This window comes from Phascolarctos cinereus, unplaced genomic scaffold, assembly GCF_003287225.1.
Source record: "Phascolarctos cinereus isolate Bilbo 61053 unplaced genomic scaffold, phaCin_HiC Scaffold_5;HRSCAF=322, whole genome shotgun sequence".
Classification (NCBI taxonomy): domain Eukaryota; kingdom Metazoa; phylum Chordata; class Mammalia; order Diprotodontia; family Phascolarctidae; genus Phascolarctos; species Phascolarctos cinereus.
In genome coordinates this window covers 386,451,692-386,469,651 of record NW_027555958.1, presented here as the reverse complement: position 1 = coordinate 386,469,651, position 17,960 = coordinate 386,451,692, and the positions used below count along the sequence as shown (strand labels likewise).

General features: G+C 33.2%; 1 protein-coding gene across 1 annotated transcript in view; it reads right to left on the bottom strand.

Moving 5' to 3' along the window:
- The window catches only part of DENND1B (DENN domain containing 1B), a 378,678-nt gene that overhangs the window by 127,281 nt on the left and 233,437 nt on the right, over positions 1–17,960 (bottom strand). The window contains 2 exon segments of the mRNA XM_020971720.2: positions 13,251–13,361; positions 16,895–16,948. Coding sequence (XP_020827379.1) covers positions 13,251–13,361; positions 16,895–16,948 — 165 coding nt within the window.

Sequence of the window (17,960 nt, the reverse complement as noted above, 5' to 3'; positions counted from 1 at the left end):
TTTATCAGAAACACTGGGTATAAAAATTGTTTCCCAGGTTTCTGCTTTCCTTCTAATCTTGGTTGCATTGGTTTTATTTGTACAAAAACTTTTTAATTAATGTAATCAAAATTATCTATTTTGCATTTCATAACATTCTCTTTCTTGTTTGGTCATAAATTCTTCTCCATAGTTCTGACAGATAAACTATTCCTTGCTCTCCTAACTTGCTTCTCAAGGGTAGGATTTAAAATTCCATATTATACTTTAAAATATATTTAAAACAATAACAACAAAGCCAGTCATGGGATTAAAAGAAACCCATGGAAATAATCTTATTTTATAATTCAATTCAATTAATTTTTTCAAGTGCCTAAGGTTTTAAAAGCCCTCTACAAAACTACTGTGGTATTATAACAGGAAGATCACTCATCATAGAGGAGTCTCAGTTTCTCACTTGTAAATGAGGGATTGTAATTCTTGATCTCTGAGGTCCTGTCCAGCTCTCAATCCACAGTAAGATCCTATGGAAATTACCCTAGATTATAAAAATAATAATAATTCAAGCTCTTAGAAGTCCTACAACCTAAGATGCCTCTAAATATGGTCCATGGATAGGATCAGGTTTGCTAAATTCACTGAGATGGATCTGAGGCAATGATTTTTTTTAACCACACTAACTTTCAAACAACTTCTACCAAGTCACAGAGGGGCTGAAATCAGTCAATCAATTAACAAGTATTACTAAGCATGTATTGAATACTAAGCAGGAGGCAGCTAGGTGGCACAGTGGATAGGGTACCAGGCCTAGAATCAGGAAGACTCATCTCCCTGAGTTTAAATCTTGCCTGAGACACTTACTAATTATATGACCTTGGCAAGTAACTTAAGCATACTTGCCTCAGTTTCTTCTTCAGTAAAATGAGCTGGAGAAGAAATGGAAAACCACTCCATTATCTTTGCCATGAAAACCCCCATATGGGGTCACAAAGAGTTGGACACCACTGAAGATGACTGAATTGATCTAAGAATTGTGTTAGGTGCTTGAGGATACAAACACAAAGAATTCAATAATCCCCATTCTTAAAGAGACTGAATTGTAATGAGAGAAACAAAAATAAATAAAACATGGCTATAAAGTTAATAAATACAAATGTGTAAATTACAAAAATGTGTAAGTTAAATCCAAGGTAGTTTTGGAGAAAGAGCATCAATAACTGTGTGGATCAAGAAAGACTTTTATGTAGAAGATGATGCTTAAGCTGCATATTAAAGAAAAGAAGAAATGCTATGAAGCAGAGATAAGAAGTACAATTTAGGTATATGGGACTGCCAGTGCAAAGTCAAGATGACAGGAGAAAGAATGTTGTGAGTGAGGAACATAGAGAAGCACTCTTTGGTTGAACTGTAGAGCATGAGAGAAGGAAATATATTCAATGGCTGGATGGTAGAGCATGAAAGGAGGAGAAATATCTATGAAGCTAGAAAGATAGACTGGAGCCAGGTTGTGCAGGGCTTTTAAAAGACATACAGAAAAGATTCTATGTTATCATAGAAAATAGACAAATGACATGATTGGATCTGTGCTCTAAGAAAATCACTTTTGCAGCAGTGTGTAGGATGGACTGGAGTAGGAACAGAATTGAGGCAGAGAGACCAATTAGGACGCTGCTGCATTAACCCATGAATCTTTATAGAAAGAGGGGAAAGAGACAATAGAGAGGGTAAGAAGTGGGGGGATAAAGTGACAAGGAAAAATGCGTCATCATTTCTAGAGACTGGAAGGGAAAGACAATGGCCCTTCTAAATTTAAAATCTGTAGTGGACTTAATCATCCAACTTAAAATATTTTTTTCAAGCAAAATTAAGCTGATTATAAGTGGGAATGAAAAAGTTTGATGATGGAACTAACATTGAGGGTTAGCCCTATAGAAATAGTAGATCTAATGCTTCAGAGATTCAACAGTACAGAAAAGTACTGTGTTGGAATGTGAAATAGGTGAGATTGAGATTAGGTGGGAAAGGAACTGAGGCTAGAACAAGGATGATTGTATGTGAAAACAGAAAGGGATCAAGGAATTGAGCATAATGAGAGTAAGGAAAAGGTTTAGATGGGAGTGGGATAGTAAGAAGACTTTGCAGTCAGAAAACGGAATTTTATGTAAATCAAAAGGGAATTAGTTTATTTTTAAAATTCAATTTAGAATAAACTTCAGAAATCCAGTCTAATATTTGAACATGACATACATTCAAAGTACTAAACAGTACCCTATTGGCTTAAAAATATTAATACAACTCATAGACATCCAGTTCACAACTAAACATATCAAACTTTGAAATAGATTTTTAAATAAAAAGACCTTTATGTACCTCTTTTCCTTGATCATCCATCCATTATTATTCACACATCCTTTTACTAGATGTAAGTAAACCAAAATTTTTTTCTGCAATTCTTAAATTTGCTCATGAAGCGACAAGCAGTACAATAATAAGAAATAAATGATTTGATAAAACAATAGTGACAGATAAGAATTTTTTAAAATCTTAAGAATCTAAGTAATTTTACAATTTCTAAATACATTTTGAGAAACTTATAACATGCAGGCATGGATAACCCAAAGTAACAAATATCTATGAGGACATATGAGGTAGTACCTGTAAAATATTAAATAGTAATAGTGAAACTTGGAATTTCTAGTCATTTCCTATTTAGGGAATTGACAGCATTTTGGCTTGAGAATATGAAGTTCTCTCTTAAATAAATAAATGAGGAAAAATACAGAAACATCTTTTTAAATGATAGATGATATACTGCAGAATTCAGAAAGGTACTGTCTATGCTAACGACATTACAGTTGGGCCATCCAGTATAAAACATAAACTCCTCTATTTAGCTTTTAAAGCCCTGTACAACCTGGCCCCAGTGAATATTTCCTGCCTCTAAACGTTTCTTCTCCTCCCATACTCAGCAGTCCAGTTGAACTGGTTTTCTCTATGCATAAGAAATATTATGGGAAAACCATTACTTTAGGAGTCCTCCCCTTCCCAACTAGGATTTGATATTCTACCATTAGGTTTACTCTAAAGCTTACCCTAAACAGACTGTTCTTCATCTCTTACACCTATGCTATCTTCCTTACTGCTGTCCCACATCTCCCCACCTGGAACTACATCTTCCAGACCAGACCTCCAAAAGTCTTGCCCCTCACCTCAGTGCCCTGGGACAGTTAATCCACTCAACCCTAAAATTCCCATCCTAGTAGCTGCCTTGATCAGTAGGTGAGTGAAAATTTATTATTTAGTATAAAACAAATGTACATTATTAATGTTCCTACCACCACCACCACTACTACTACTACTACTACTACTACTACTACTACTACTACAGCAACAAAAACAACAACAACAACAAATAAGAACTCTGCCACTCATAGCCCATTATATTTCACATATCATTCATCAATCCACATAGGTCATTTTGACATCTGCTCTGTTGCCACATATATATAGACCATGGTAGGCTATTGTCAGATTTGCTATATTGCCTGGGATTGAATTGGCCCTATTTGGTATAAAAGTACTTGAAAAGGAGAATTATCTAGGCTGTGGCAGCTAGAAATTTCAAGCCAAATGCAAACTATGGAATGTTGCTAATTAGTCGGTCCTAACACATAGGCACCTAGAGAAGGAAAGTTTATGTGATTTAAGTATAATGGAAGGCTTTGTTCTGGTGATGTATCATGTGGAAGTACAATAAGCATATAAAAACACCCAGAAAAAGTATCTCTTTAATTTACCAACCTGTTGAGTTTCCTACCACGGAGGCTGCTAAAGTAATCAATAAGCTTTTCTGACTGTTGCATTATGTGTGCATGTACCCTATGGTTCTCTCTCTTTTTTTCTCTCCTCCTCCTTTTCTCTCTCCATCTCCCCTTCTCTCCCTCTCCTTTTCCCTCTCCCCCTTTGTCCCTCCCCATCAGATCTTACAGGTTCAACAATTCTATTAACTTCAATATATCTATGTCCACTTCTCATCTATTCCCAAAATCTAGTCTTTCATTTTTAACTGCCTTCTGCCTTTTGGACATCTCCAAAGCATCTAAGCATATCCAATTTAACATGACCAAAACAGAACCCATCTTTCTCCCCAAGTCCTACTTACCTCTTAATTATATCATTGCTGTTGACGGTGCCACCATTCTTCTAAGTAACCTAAGTTAACAACCTAGAAGTTGTTTTCAACTCCCCTCAGTCCTTCAACTGTCATGTCCAGTTGTTTTCCTCACTCAAAAGTATCTTGCTCCACAAAGTTGCTAAAGCAATATTCCTAAAGCATAACTCTGGTCATATAGCTCAGCTGACTAACAAACACCTGTGCCTTCCTATTGCCTTTAGAATAAAATATATTTGGCAATTAAAATCCTGGGTTATTTCCATCAGAATCTGAGCCTTTACTAGGTTCCTTGCCTCTTCAAATACCCTTAAAAAAGATACTTTTACTAAAATAGTAAATAGAAAGTCAGCAAGAACTAAGATGAAATGCAATATGGATAAATAGAAAGCTCTATACAGTACTTGGATTCATTGAATCCAAATTACAAAGATGGAGTAGTTATGGCTAGATACTATAGTTTCTTTACAGAAAATAGCTACCAGACTATTTAATATGCAATATACAAGGAACTGTGATGGTTATTATAAGGAATAAAAAAAACATCTATTTTGTAAAAGGTTCTTGCTGTCAGTGTGGTAAAAGATATGACCTGTATATAAATAATTGTAATACAAAGTAATTTACAATAAGTGGTCAATCATTTAAATAACCAAGAAAACATTTTATCTCTCTTAGTCTCAGCTTCCCTGTTTTTAAAGTAGAAATCCATACCCTTACTATAGAGGTGTTAATGAGGGAAGGTGCTTTGCAAAATCTGAGTGCTGTTTATAAAAGTGTGACTGAGTTATTCTGTTGTTGTTAGTAGCAGTACACATATTTAGAATATGACTTTGTTTCACATTGCACAATGTGAATGTTTCAGTGTGAACACATCATGTTGAAGTTTTGTTCTGTAACAAACAGTTGTTTTTAGCTGTTTGTTTTTTTTTAAAGGGGACAAACTGGCAAAACCATTAGAGCTGCTGTCTTGGGAAAGAGTTCTTCTGGCTTCATGAGAGTAAAGAGATATAAATTCTCAGTATTTCCCTGAGCTGGAAGTTTCCTCTCATCATCTCTTGAAACATCCCTGAATTAAGCTGTCTACGCCTCATTTATGAACTGTAGTACAAATACTGAATAGTCCGTGATGATGTCAGAAGTTCTACTTCAGTTACATTCTTGCAATATCAAACATAGAACACAATAAAGCTCAAGAATAGATCAAATTAATAGATTGATACAGATAGTAAGACTTTAGTATGTAAAATTACAATGTCCTACTTCAACTGTATATTATAGCTTGAGTTTAAAGACTCCACTGACAGAACTTTTAAAAAATCTAAATGTGGATGACACTAATACCTAGAAAATCTCACATACAATTTGTGTCAAAGTGTTATGCTCTTTAGTATAGGTTCTTAAATTGGGCATACATTAACTTGCTTTTAAAATATTTTATTGAATTTCAACATAATTGGTTTCCTTTGTAAACCTGTGTATTTTATTTTATTAATTTAAAAATATTCTGAGAAAGTGGTATATAAGCTTCACCAGAATGACAAAGCAGTCCATATCCCTCCCTCCCTCTCTCTCTCTCTCTCTCTCTCTCTCTCTCTCTCTCTCTCTCTCTCTCTCTCTCTCTCTCTCACACACACACACACACACACACACACACACACACACACACACACACACACACACACACACTCTTAAGAACCTCTGCTCTAAAGTCTAAGGTAATTTTTGTCCTTCCAATGGAGATTGCCTGAGAACAATTCTTGGGTTTCAGGTTAAACATTGGTATTCTGACTAGGTGAACCAAGAAGATAATTCAGAGTGAGCAAAGTCCTTTGGACTCCCCTCTTCAGGTTGGGTAACATATGTTTTAAGGCCTGATTTTTCTGAGGTTGTTATGGGCTTTCTTAACACACATCCTTGGGAGAATTAATGAGTTAAAAATGTATATGCTTATGTGCCTTGAGACAGAAATAACAATTAAAAAAAAGAAATTATACCTTATTAACACAATTCTACTACTGACAGCATATCGCTTATTCAAAATACTCTAGTATGACCTCATATGTTAACCAACCAAATCCCTGTAACTAACAAGCTTACAGACTTAGGGAGATGAGATTTGCCAAACAAATATTGTTCAAAATAGGAGCTAACATTTAGACATCTGCTTGAAAGTGAAGCATCCTTCCACTTACCATTAGTGGCCACAAAAGATTCACTCTAGTTAACATATTACTGACAGGATGATGAGAAAGCTCCTGTCAAATGCTGGTCAGCTGGGTGTTTGAGACAAAATGTACAGCCCCAGATGACTAGTTAGTGAAAGCCTGGTGAGGTACAATTATAGAGGGATATGACAAGCCTTCATGCTTGACTGACTTGAGAGTCAATGACATGGTTTTAAACAGCAATCCTCCCTATCTCTGGTTACAAAACAGCAATAAGTCAACAGATGCACTGTTGTAAAATCATGATTTATTCCTTAGCTTTGAATACATGAGAGTACAGTATGATGTTCTGGTAGACTACCACAGAAAGTTCACTCGGGGCTTAACCATCTAGGGCCTGCCTACAGCATGCATAACTCTGTGTTGTAGATCAGATTTACCAGTCTACTCTTTCACATTTTAATTTATACTGCAATTGAATTTTTTAAGCAGTGATTTTTGTCTCAGGCCACTGAAACCAACCACATATAAATATAACAGTGTATAGTAAAATATGCACATGTAATAATGTTATGTAAACACTGTCAAAACAAAATTAAAATGTTGTTCACTTTCAAGAATATCTCATTTATACTCCTTAAAGATTTTTAATCACTCTAAAATTTCCTTACTTTTAAGTTTATCACTGAAAAGGCTGAAACCTATAACTGTAGTACAGAAAAGCTTACTACAGAATGTGATCCTCCTGCTAACTGAATCTTTAACTATTGTAACACTAAAGCCTCAAGCAAGCTGTAAGGTTAATGAAAATCACATTATTATATTCATTGGAATACAATTCTAGCAAAAGAATCAACATTCCAGTAAAATAACATCCCTGAAGCTAGAATAGAATTAAGGATGTAGAGGGATTTTCACCTACGCCAATACATAACCATCTAGCAGATTCATAGGGAAAACTATTTGCTGTTAAAGTACATAAAAGTAAAATTTTCTTATATTAAAACTAGATACATAATTAATCATTGTTAATATCTGATATAACAATGCATTAATTTATTTGCCAATTGACAATGTTGGTCAATTCATTGTAGCCTTCCCACCTTTCTAAGGAGGACATACCTAAATCTCAAATAAGTCCCAAGAGTATTTTTGTTCTATACAACAGTATCGGTTACTCCTTGACCTCTAATATGACTAAAGCATAAAATTTATATAAGTTAAATGTTGCAATTAAAGGAATTTTAAAATACAAATTCAAGTGATAGGAAAAGAGGAACTGAGTAATCATTCTCTTATTAATCCTATTGTCCTATGATAGTGAAATAAAGTATAGTTTATAATTTAAGAGGTAACATCACAGACTGATCTTAATGAACCATTAATACTTGGTATTATGTTGATTTTAATGATACAAGATAATTTTCTTAACAATACCAAGCATATACTAAAGCCATTTCTTAAAACAGTTGAATTAAGAAACATTAAGATGCCCAAAATGATAAATGGTCAAAGGATAGGAACAGACAGTTTTCAGAGGAAGAAACTAAAGCTATGTATAGTCATATGAAAAAAAAGTTCTAAATCACTATTGATTAGAGAAATGAAAATCAAAACAACTCTGAGGTACTACATGACACCTATCAGATTGGCTAACATGACAAAACAGGATAATGATAAATTTTGGAGAAGATGTCGGAAAATTCGAACACTAATGCATTGTTGGTGGAGTTGTGAAATGATCCAACCATTTTGGAGAGCAATTTGGAACTATGCTCAAAGGGCTATAAAATTACACATACCCTTTGACCCAGCAATACCACTTATAAATCTGTATCCCAAAGAGATAATAAAAACAGGAAAAAGACCCATATGTACAAAAATATTTATAGCAGCTCTTTCTGTGGTGGCCAAGAATTGGAAATCGAGGGGAAGCCCATCAATTGAGGAATGGCTGAACAACTTGTGGTATATGAATGTAATGGAATACTATTAAGAAATGATGAGCAGGCAGACTTCAAAAAAGCCTGGAAAGACTTACATGAACTGATGCAAAGTGAAATGAGCAAAACTAGGAAAACATTGTACACAGTAACAGCCACATTGTGAGATGACTGACTTTGATAGACTTGGCTCTTCACAGCAATGCAAGAATCTAAGACAACTCCAAAAGACTCACCGTGGTAACTGCCATCCACATCCAGAGAAAGAACTATGGAGTCTGAACTCAGATGGAGGCATACTATTTGCTCTCCTTTTCCTTTGCTGTTTTGTTTTATTGCTTCATTCTCATGGTTCCTCCCATTAGTTCTAATTGTTCTTTTCATCAGGACTAATGGGAAAACATGCTTAATATGAATGTATAAGTAGAGCCTGTATCAGATTGCATACCATCTTGGGAGAGAGAGGAGCAGGAGGGGGAGAAAATTTAAAAATCAAAATCTTATGGAAGTGAATGTTGAAAACTAAAAATAAATTAATTATCAAGGAAAACTGTTAAGGTGAAATGTCCTTTTTAACAAAACTTACTGATCATGAATGTGATAGTAATGTTTTCTAAAATGAATTTTATAATTTTAAAAATGCTTCACAAATAAAAGTGTTAAGTTATAGACATACAAACATATACATCAGTCTATTCTAATAAAGTAGTTAACTATACTTAAAAATAAATACTAGCTGACAATTTGATTTTTTTTACTCTTTAGTAGTTCTAAAGAGAACAAATGTAAATCATTTAGGGGAGAGGAAGGAATGTTTTTTTCAAGGTCAAGCTAAAAATATTTGCAAGGTCTCGGGATCTTACATGAAATTAACAAAAGTAAATGATTTATCAATTTGAAAAAAGTGTTAAAACTTCAGAATCTCAGGGCTTTAAGAGACAACAAAGGCCATCTAATCCAACTCATTTACTGTAAGAATCACACAAAAAGAAGTAAATAGCATCATTTAAAAATAATTAATTCTATACCAGATTGATTAAGTACTAAGGAATTACTAAAGAAAGAATTCTTATAATGATGGAAGACAGAAAAATTAAATAGTCTAGATTTGACTTTTTTTCTATTTTTTAAATTTATTTTTAGGCAATTGGGGTTAAGTGACTTGCCCAGGGTCACACAGCAGTAAATGTCAAGTGTTTGGTCTGAGGCTGGATTTAAACTCAGGTCCTCCTGACTGTGCTCTATCCACTGCACCACCTAGCTGCTCCTAGAATTGACTTTTGCTAAGAACATGATAGACATTTTTCAAAATATGTAAATACAATTAAAACTGGCAGTAAGAGTTAAACACTAAGTCTTCAGAGTAATTCTAATATCATCTATAAATAACTACAGTTATAGAAACTTCATGATCTAGGACATCTGTGAAATATAAGGTTGTGACAAATCTGATCATGTCACCTTTTGAAATATGAAGTAACTTATTAAGCCTTCAGAAATTATCAAAAATTATTGTTTTATTTTTGTGACTATATTTTGAATCAAATGAATTAAATATGACCTAATGAAAACAAAACTGAGATAGGAGGCAGCTTCACTGAGCTCTACTCCTGTTACTGCCATTAATTATCTTTGTTAAATTGAATAAGCTATCTTATTGGTTCATTGAGAATTGAAATTAAAATATATATATATATATGGAAATGCTTTTAAAAGTATAAATATTTATAAAAGTGTAAGGCAATGATGTCTTATCATTGAGATTATTTTGCCATGACTAAACTCATTAATCTTAGAATATCCAACAATATTAATAGTACTAAGAAATTTAATAGAAGTATTTCCTTTCACTAAAATGTACTCTATTTAAAGACATTTATATGTATCTATGTTTATAAATTATCTCTACCTCTCACTGCCTGCTAACGAATAATTTTAAAAATGAAAACTAAATCTCTCTTAACAAATATTCATAGTCCATCAAAATAAATTCCCATCTTGGCCATATTAAAAAATACATGTCCCTTGAATTTAAGTCCACTGATTCTATGTCAAAGGATGGGTGTCATGTTTAAATGCTTTAGAATTATCACTATATTTATCAGAGTTCTAAAGACTATCAAAGATGTTTTTCTCTATAATGCTGCTGTTATATAAATTGGCATTCTAGCTCTGCTTATATCATGTATCAGTTCATAAAGGTCTTCCCAGTTTCCTCTAAAATTGTCCATTTTGTCAATAAATATTCCAATTTTATTCAGGTAACAAAATTTGTTTAGCCATTCTTGGTTTTAAGTTTGGGGCTACTACAAAAAAAGAGTTGTTACAAACATGTTTTCTGCATGGGTCCTTTTCTTCTTTCTTTGATCTCTTTGATGCATAAGCTTAGTAGTGGTACAGTTGGGTCAAAGGGTATGCAAAGTTCAGTTAACTTTTTGAGTATAGTTTCAAATTGCTTTTTTGAATGGCTAAACCAATTCACAGCTCCACTAACAAACAGTGCACAAATTGGCATGTTTTCTCACAACCCCCATAATTTATTACAAAAAAGTATTGTTTTTAACAACACTATCCTTTGCCTAAGTGATTATTTTTGGTTAAAATGTTTTATATAAAATAGCACAATTTCAAAATGTGAGAAATACTCAACAAAACATTTTTAGCATCTGAAAAACTTCACATTCATTTTTTCCTTTATACCTATAACTATTTATATGTCCTTTCCTCAAAAAAATTTTATCATCCTGATATGAGAGAGAAGTGGATTAAGAGTCTAGAGTGCTTACTTCTAAGTCCCCATTCTACCAGAGTTACAACTTCTCTGTGTCTATAGAGGAAGAAAAATGGGGAAGGTAGAGAGAGATTTTGAGGAATGAAATAGGGAGATGAGGGTAAGAGAACCTCACATAGGGTGGCCTTGACATTCAATCAAGGAGCATTTTTTAAAATGCCTATTATGTGTTAAGTATTATACTTAGCTCTGGAGATGCAAAAAGAGGCAAAAAAACAGTCACAGTCTAATGGGAGAAAATGTGCAAACAATCATGTACAAACAAGATATAGACAGAATAAACTGGAAATAGTCTCAAAGTGAAGACACTAAGGTTAAGGAAAGACTTCTTGTAGAAGGTGGAACTTCAGCTGAGACTTAGAAGAAGCCAGGGAAGCCAGGAGGAAGAGATGTGGAGAGAAAGAATTCCAGGTTTGGTAAACAGTCAATGAAAATGCCAGAAGTATTTAGATGGAGTGTCTTATGTGAAAAACAGTAAACAAACCAATAAAAGGGAAGTCAAGAAGAAAGAATTTGGCGAGTAGGAGAAAAAAAATTAGTTATGTTTTTAACATGTGTTTAAGAAGTCTATGTTACATCCAGTTCCAGATGTTTGACAGGCAACTGGATATGTAAGACTGAAGGTGAGAACAAAGGTTAGGGGAGGAAAAATAGATTGAGGAATCATCTTTATAGAGATGATAATCCATGGGAGCTGATGAGGTCCTTTATTTCATCCATCCCATTTATCGTCCCATATCGCCTCCCTTTTGCAGCTAAACCTCCTAGAGAAGGTCATCTACAATAGGTGCTTCCTCTTCTTTTCATCTAACTCTACTTAACTCTTTAAAGCCTGGTTTCTGATATCAATATTCAACTGAAAGTGCTCTCTCCAAACTTACTAACAATCTTTTAACTGCCAAATCTAATGGCCTTTTCTCAATTCTCATCCTTCTTCAATTCTTTGTAACCTTTAACACTATCACCATCTTCTCCTTCATATTCTCTTCTCTCTAGATTTTCATAACACTACCCTATTCTGGTTCTCCTTCCTGTCTCACAAGTCCTTTACTGTCTCCTTTGCTGGATCTTCAGCTAGGTCAAATCTGCTAACCATGGGTGTTGCTCAGGGCTCTGTTCTGTAAGCCCTCTTCTCTTCTCCCTTTAAATTATTTTATTTGGTGATCTCATCATTATTGACTTACTGTATAAATAGTATGGAGGGGAAATAGTAAAAGGTCCAAAAAAAGAGTCCTAGGAGATGGCCACTCTGGATTACAATCCAGCAAAGGAAACTGAGTTGTCCAACAGGTGAATTAAGGGGCTGGACTATGGGACCTCTAAGGTAATTTCTAATTCAAAATTCTATAAAATGAGTAAGGTATTTCTACTATATGAAATCAAAATATGAACAATTACTAAGTGCTTATATAAGTAATGATGAATAATTTATAAAATGACCACAGCTTTAAAAGAGAAAATATATAACTAAACAATAAATATTTGCCAAATAAATTATCTTAAAATATCTATCCATTTATAAAATAACAATGTTAACTCTACTACCATTTTATCACTTGAAATAAAAACTAATGTGCAAAGTACTTGTCAACATTTTTTTAAACAATGTAAAAATTCTGATATTTAAATAATCTATGCTAAAAAAGAAAGGCCTTTACATAGAACATTTTAGGAAGGACAATAGCATAAAATCTATAATAAAAAATGCTATTGAGTTGTAAGTTATTATCAGTTTGAAGAGCTGCTCCAAATCAGAGCTATTACACTCCCAAAGCACTACTCTGGAACAAAGATGAATCCACCTATTACCAGGCTAGGATAGTAGCTATTATCATGGCCCCTTGATTTCTTTCAAGTAGCTCCAATGGAAAAAGCCACAAGTGAATAGTAAAGATCTCATAATAGCTCTTGAGAATTCTTTATAAGGTAGGAGGCACTGAAATGAACTCTGGAGAGTTAAAGAAGTCTCTTCTCCTGATAAGAAAAAATAATTAACCTGACTTAATGTATCTGAGTAGGCCTTATATAAATCAGACTTTTGTACTTCAAGAGCCAGATTAAAACCATATAGCAAAAAAGTATGTAGATATTGTCTTATAAGTACACATGGAACATATCTAAATCTTCAGAGGTCTGTAGGTCTTCTTTGTGAAAAGCTCAATATAGCCTACTTAAAAGGAGATGTGTGAAGTACTTACAGTGCTTAATTTGCTAGCAGTAATGATGATGCGCCTCTCATGTAACATACTGGCATACAGTTGCAGCATATTGTTCACATCCACAGCAACAAAATATTCTGTAAGATTTCTCTGGATGAGTAAAAAAAAATACTCAGTTACATGTTAACAGGGGATACAAAGTGTATTTTTTGTATCTGTATAAAAAAAGAATTTTTTTTAAAAAGTACTCTTAAGAACAAATAGATATTCATAAAAGTAATATTATTTAATATTACTTGATTGCCTGTGTCAAATTAGGGAAACTATACTACTATTGTATGAACACACATATATTTACTTTATAGTATACTGGGAAGCTTTCCTAGACTGATGTTTGGGGGGAGTGTTTTGCATGTTAGTGCTACCTAATTTAATAATGAGGAGATCACTAAAATCCCTTGGATTCAATTCATAAAATCTCCCTTAGACTAAAATCTACGGTATATTAAGCAATACTTCAGGAAAGTTTCAGTTATTTTTCCTAAGTCCATAAAAATCCTCCCCTAATATAGTAAACTTTACTATGAATATATTTCAACACAAAAAGGTCTTTCTCATGCCCACCTTTATTAACATGAAATTTCTTCCCTAAAAGTATTAAAAATGTATAACAAATATTCTTTTTACATTAAAAAATCCTAAGTGTAAGCAAAAAGCAAAAAGTGAAGAAGAAACTGGCTATGGTAGAGGAGCAACCTGACAATAGCAGCACTGTACAGTAAGGTGTAACTTAAACAGTGTTTAGTTAAATCAGAAAATAAGGCAGTTAAATATGTAGTTGTCAATTACTACACATACCTCCACCCCAACCCCATGTAACTATATAGTTCACCAGCACAATCTAGCAATTTTAGCAATCATGAGAGAGACCAAACCTCTTGTTCTATGACATAATTTAGACCGGAAGGGTCAGTGGTGAACCAATGAAGATGGCTGCTGATCATCTTTGACTTAGTCACAAAAGACAAATGCAAAATAAAAAACAGTTTCTTAGAATTATACAGCACTTTATACTTGGAAGGCACCACAGATATAATCTAGTCATACCCCTTCCCTCATTTTAAAAATGAGGAAACAGGTTCAAAAAATGAGAGTCACATAGCTAGTTTCAGATGAGGGATTACAACCCAGATTTCCTGACTCCTAAGTTAATATAGCACATTGTCTTTAAGTTTTCTACATTTAAATTCACTAAGTCTTCCAACACAACTGGTCCATTTTCAAAGCTCTTCTTGTGACTTTCCGTTTTGTGTACATAAAACAAATTTCAAGCTTTAACGTATTCTAAAAATGTCAGTTATAATGATAAGTACCAAATACTGATTATTTAACCTGTACTTTTGAAGATTTCTACCAGATGTATAATCTAAATGTTAAATTGATATCTACAAAATATGAAAAGACTTAGAGGAAGTTTTCCTAATACTTGAGCAGAAACTCTTATGAAAAACTATGAAAGGATATGATCGATGTCCTTTCAAATCCTACAGGATGGGACAGCATGAATGGGCTGTGATCTCCACTGTTGAAGACAGCAACCAATTGTTTAGATAATAGTTTTATGTAAATATCAAAGTACTAAATGGGGAATTAGTTTGTATATGGGAGTCATTTATTGGCTTGTCCTTTTTTCACTCATATTCTTATTCATATATAACTAAAACACATAATTTATTGCATTTTAAGTAAAAATTAATTTATTACAAATGTGAAGGTGTATATTCTCTGTTACAGTTTGCTACAATTTCTGTTTGTTTTAAAGTTCCAGAAAAGTAGCCTTTGCTGGGAGAGATGGGGGGTTGGAATAATCTCAATACTTGAAGCAGGTAATTAGCCTTCTAAGCTGTACATTTATTTATCAGCAAAGGGGAAGGCAGGGGTTGGGGGAGGGTAGTAACTAGCATCTGTCATTTGTAACACAGAGAAGCACACTGCAGTGAAAGGACCAGGGTGTATAAGTTGAAGTATTGTCAGGGAGTCTCAAGGGAAAACGTAACAGGTGGTAACTGGCCCATGATACACAGTACACAAGGGTTCAGAAACTATTAAGGGATTTAAGGGCTTTGATGAGCTGTCTCAGATCCACAGTAAGAATACTGGGATCTCTAAGCAGCTTGCTACACAGTTTTTGCAGATGGGTTATTTGGGTTTGGCAGATCCTAAAACTAACACATTTATGGTTATGCTATTTTTTGTCTTGGTATTAATAAACTGGAAACTATAGAATATTATTTATAATTTTTCCTCATTCAATAAAGTCATCCACCCTTGACAAATGTGATTGGACAGTGGGGAAAGAAATCAGTTATATTAGATCATTTTTTTAAAGAGCAGAAGAACAAATGAAAACCTAAATATATCAGATAGCATTTATTATTGCCTTCTTTTCCTTCAGTTATGTTTCCATTTAACTATTTTTGTTGTAACTGTTTTTTTCACTTTCAGACAAAACGAAAAATCATGCAAAAGGCAGGAAGAGAAAAAGTTCTTTTTTCTTTGCAATTATGCAAAAATAGTTCACCCCCCCACACAATAAACCCTTTATTAAGTTTACTCTATAACCTGAAACATCATAAAATAAGCACAACATTTTACACCTGAAGAGACATGAGCAAGGAAAAGAAATGCACAGTCAGTAGCAATGCAAAGTATTATTCCATATACAGAAAGCTGCAAATATTACAAGACCTAATTTTTAAAAAATATTGTGGTACTATAAAATTTTCCTAGTTAAGCTTCATTTTAAATATCAACATTTTAAATTTTGTTTCATTTAAATCATAATATTTTGCATTGCCTTACAAAATTCAAGACATACAAAAAAGCTTCTTATTTAAAATTTAAAAAGGGGAAATCATATCACAGAACATTAATTATTTCAACACAGTCCAATATAGATATTCAAAAATAGGGTGGTCATGTCAGAAATTGCAAATGTACTTTTCTATCTTCTTCGTTTAATTTCTCTATTCATTCCTATACATTAGAAATAAAAGCTATATATGTAGTAGAAGGAATCTAATCTAATTGATAAAAGAGACATTAGGAAATAATGAAAGAATAAGTATTACTGCTCACCTCTCCTAAATAAGTGGAAAGTAAATCATTTTTACACCCTTACCCAGATTCAGACACACCTGGTTAATAGGAAAAGGAAAAGAAAATTGAAAAGAAGGGCAAGGGCCTCAGGGATAGAACCAAGATTGTTAGCTTCTGAAGGAAGCATCTCTTCCCTGAGAATAATGTCTCCTCGAAACACCTTATGATGTTTTTTCAATCCCTGTATATCAAATTCCATTTCCAAGCATAGCCAGGACTAAGGCTAGGCAAGTAAAATTGCTGAGTACCATGCAATGTATATTGGGGCACATGTGATGAAGGGAGTTGTTATTATTCATTTTAATAAAGGCATATATTTTTTAATGTCAGGAAATTTTACTCTGCAACATATGTAAGTATTTACTTTGTGATAAATCAAGCTGCATGTGTTACATTGAAAGCTCAAAGGCTTCACTAGAGATAGAGGGAACATAATTTTCAAACCCTGCCTAGGGCACAAAAATGCCTTCTCTAAGCTCTGTTCACAAAATTTCAAAGGAGAAAATTGTTTTGAAAATACTTACACTTTCAGGTATTGTTGGTAGTCCAGTTAAATCAGGGGCAATGAAGTAAGACTGCTAATCAATAAAAAAAAATGTAAGTAAGAACAAAACACAGTAAACGCATTTAATAAAGCTAGTATAGTATTACATACAATTGGGGCAGGAGTAAAATCAAAGAAATTACCCACCAAATTAATAAAATTCTATTAAATACCACACAGATTTCACTGAAATTAAGTAATTCTTAAATGGCATAGCAAGGTTGAGAGTGAGAAGTAACAGTAAGTCTCCGGTATAAGGGATTAGGTGTTGGTGATAAATCAGTTCACACTTTAAAAGCAATTAAAATCAACCAAAATAAATTGAAAGAAGGAAATAATTCTGACAGGAGAAAAGTTTATTAAGGGAAAAAGTACAAGATTCTCATATGTTGATAAAACACATTAACTTTGGAAAGGCTCACAAAGTAAGAATTGTGACCCATTAAGATATCAAGATCTTTTAAAACTTTTGTCCCAAGGCAATTCATAAGAAACGATGGATGACTATAAGTGTGTGCAACACACACAGAGGCATATACATGTGTGTATATATATATACATATATATACACACATGTATATAGATATATATTACAGACCACTGTTTAAGTAGTAATAAAACAGTTTTAACTAATTAAATTAAGCAGTTTAATTTCTGTATTAGAAAGTTGTCATTGCTCACTTTGTTTTCTGCAAGCCTTAAATTCTAACAGCTTGGAGAAAATAAGGATAGTTTATCACTATAATGTGTTATATACACACACACATATACATATATACACACCTATGTATCATATATATACACAAAGACACACACACATATATGTATATGTATACATATATATATATACACATACACACACATAAGTATGTATTTTATATATGTAAGACAAAAATTTCTCAACTTTGAAACATTTGCCACATCATATTGATTTCTGAAATAACTTTAAATGTAAAACTATCATTTTTTGTTGTTTTAAAACTTCTTGGGACTTGTAATTAAACTTCAAATGTGAGTATCAGATATTAAAAGTAAATTTTTACCAA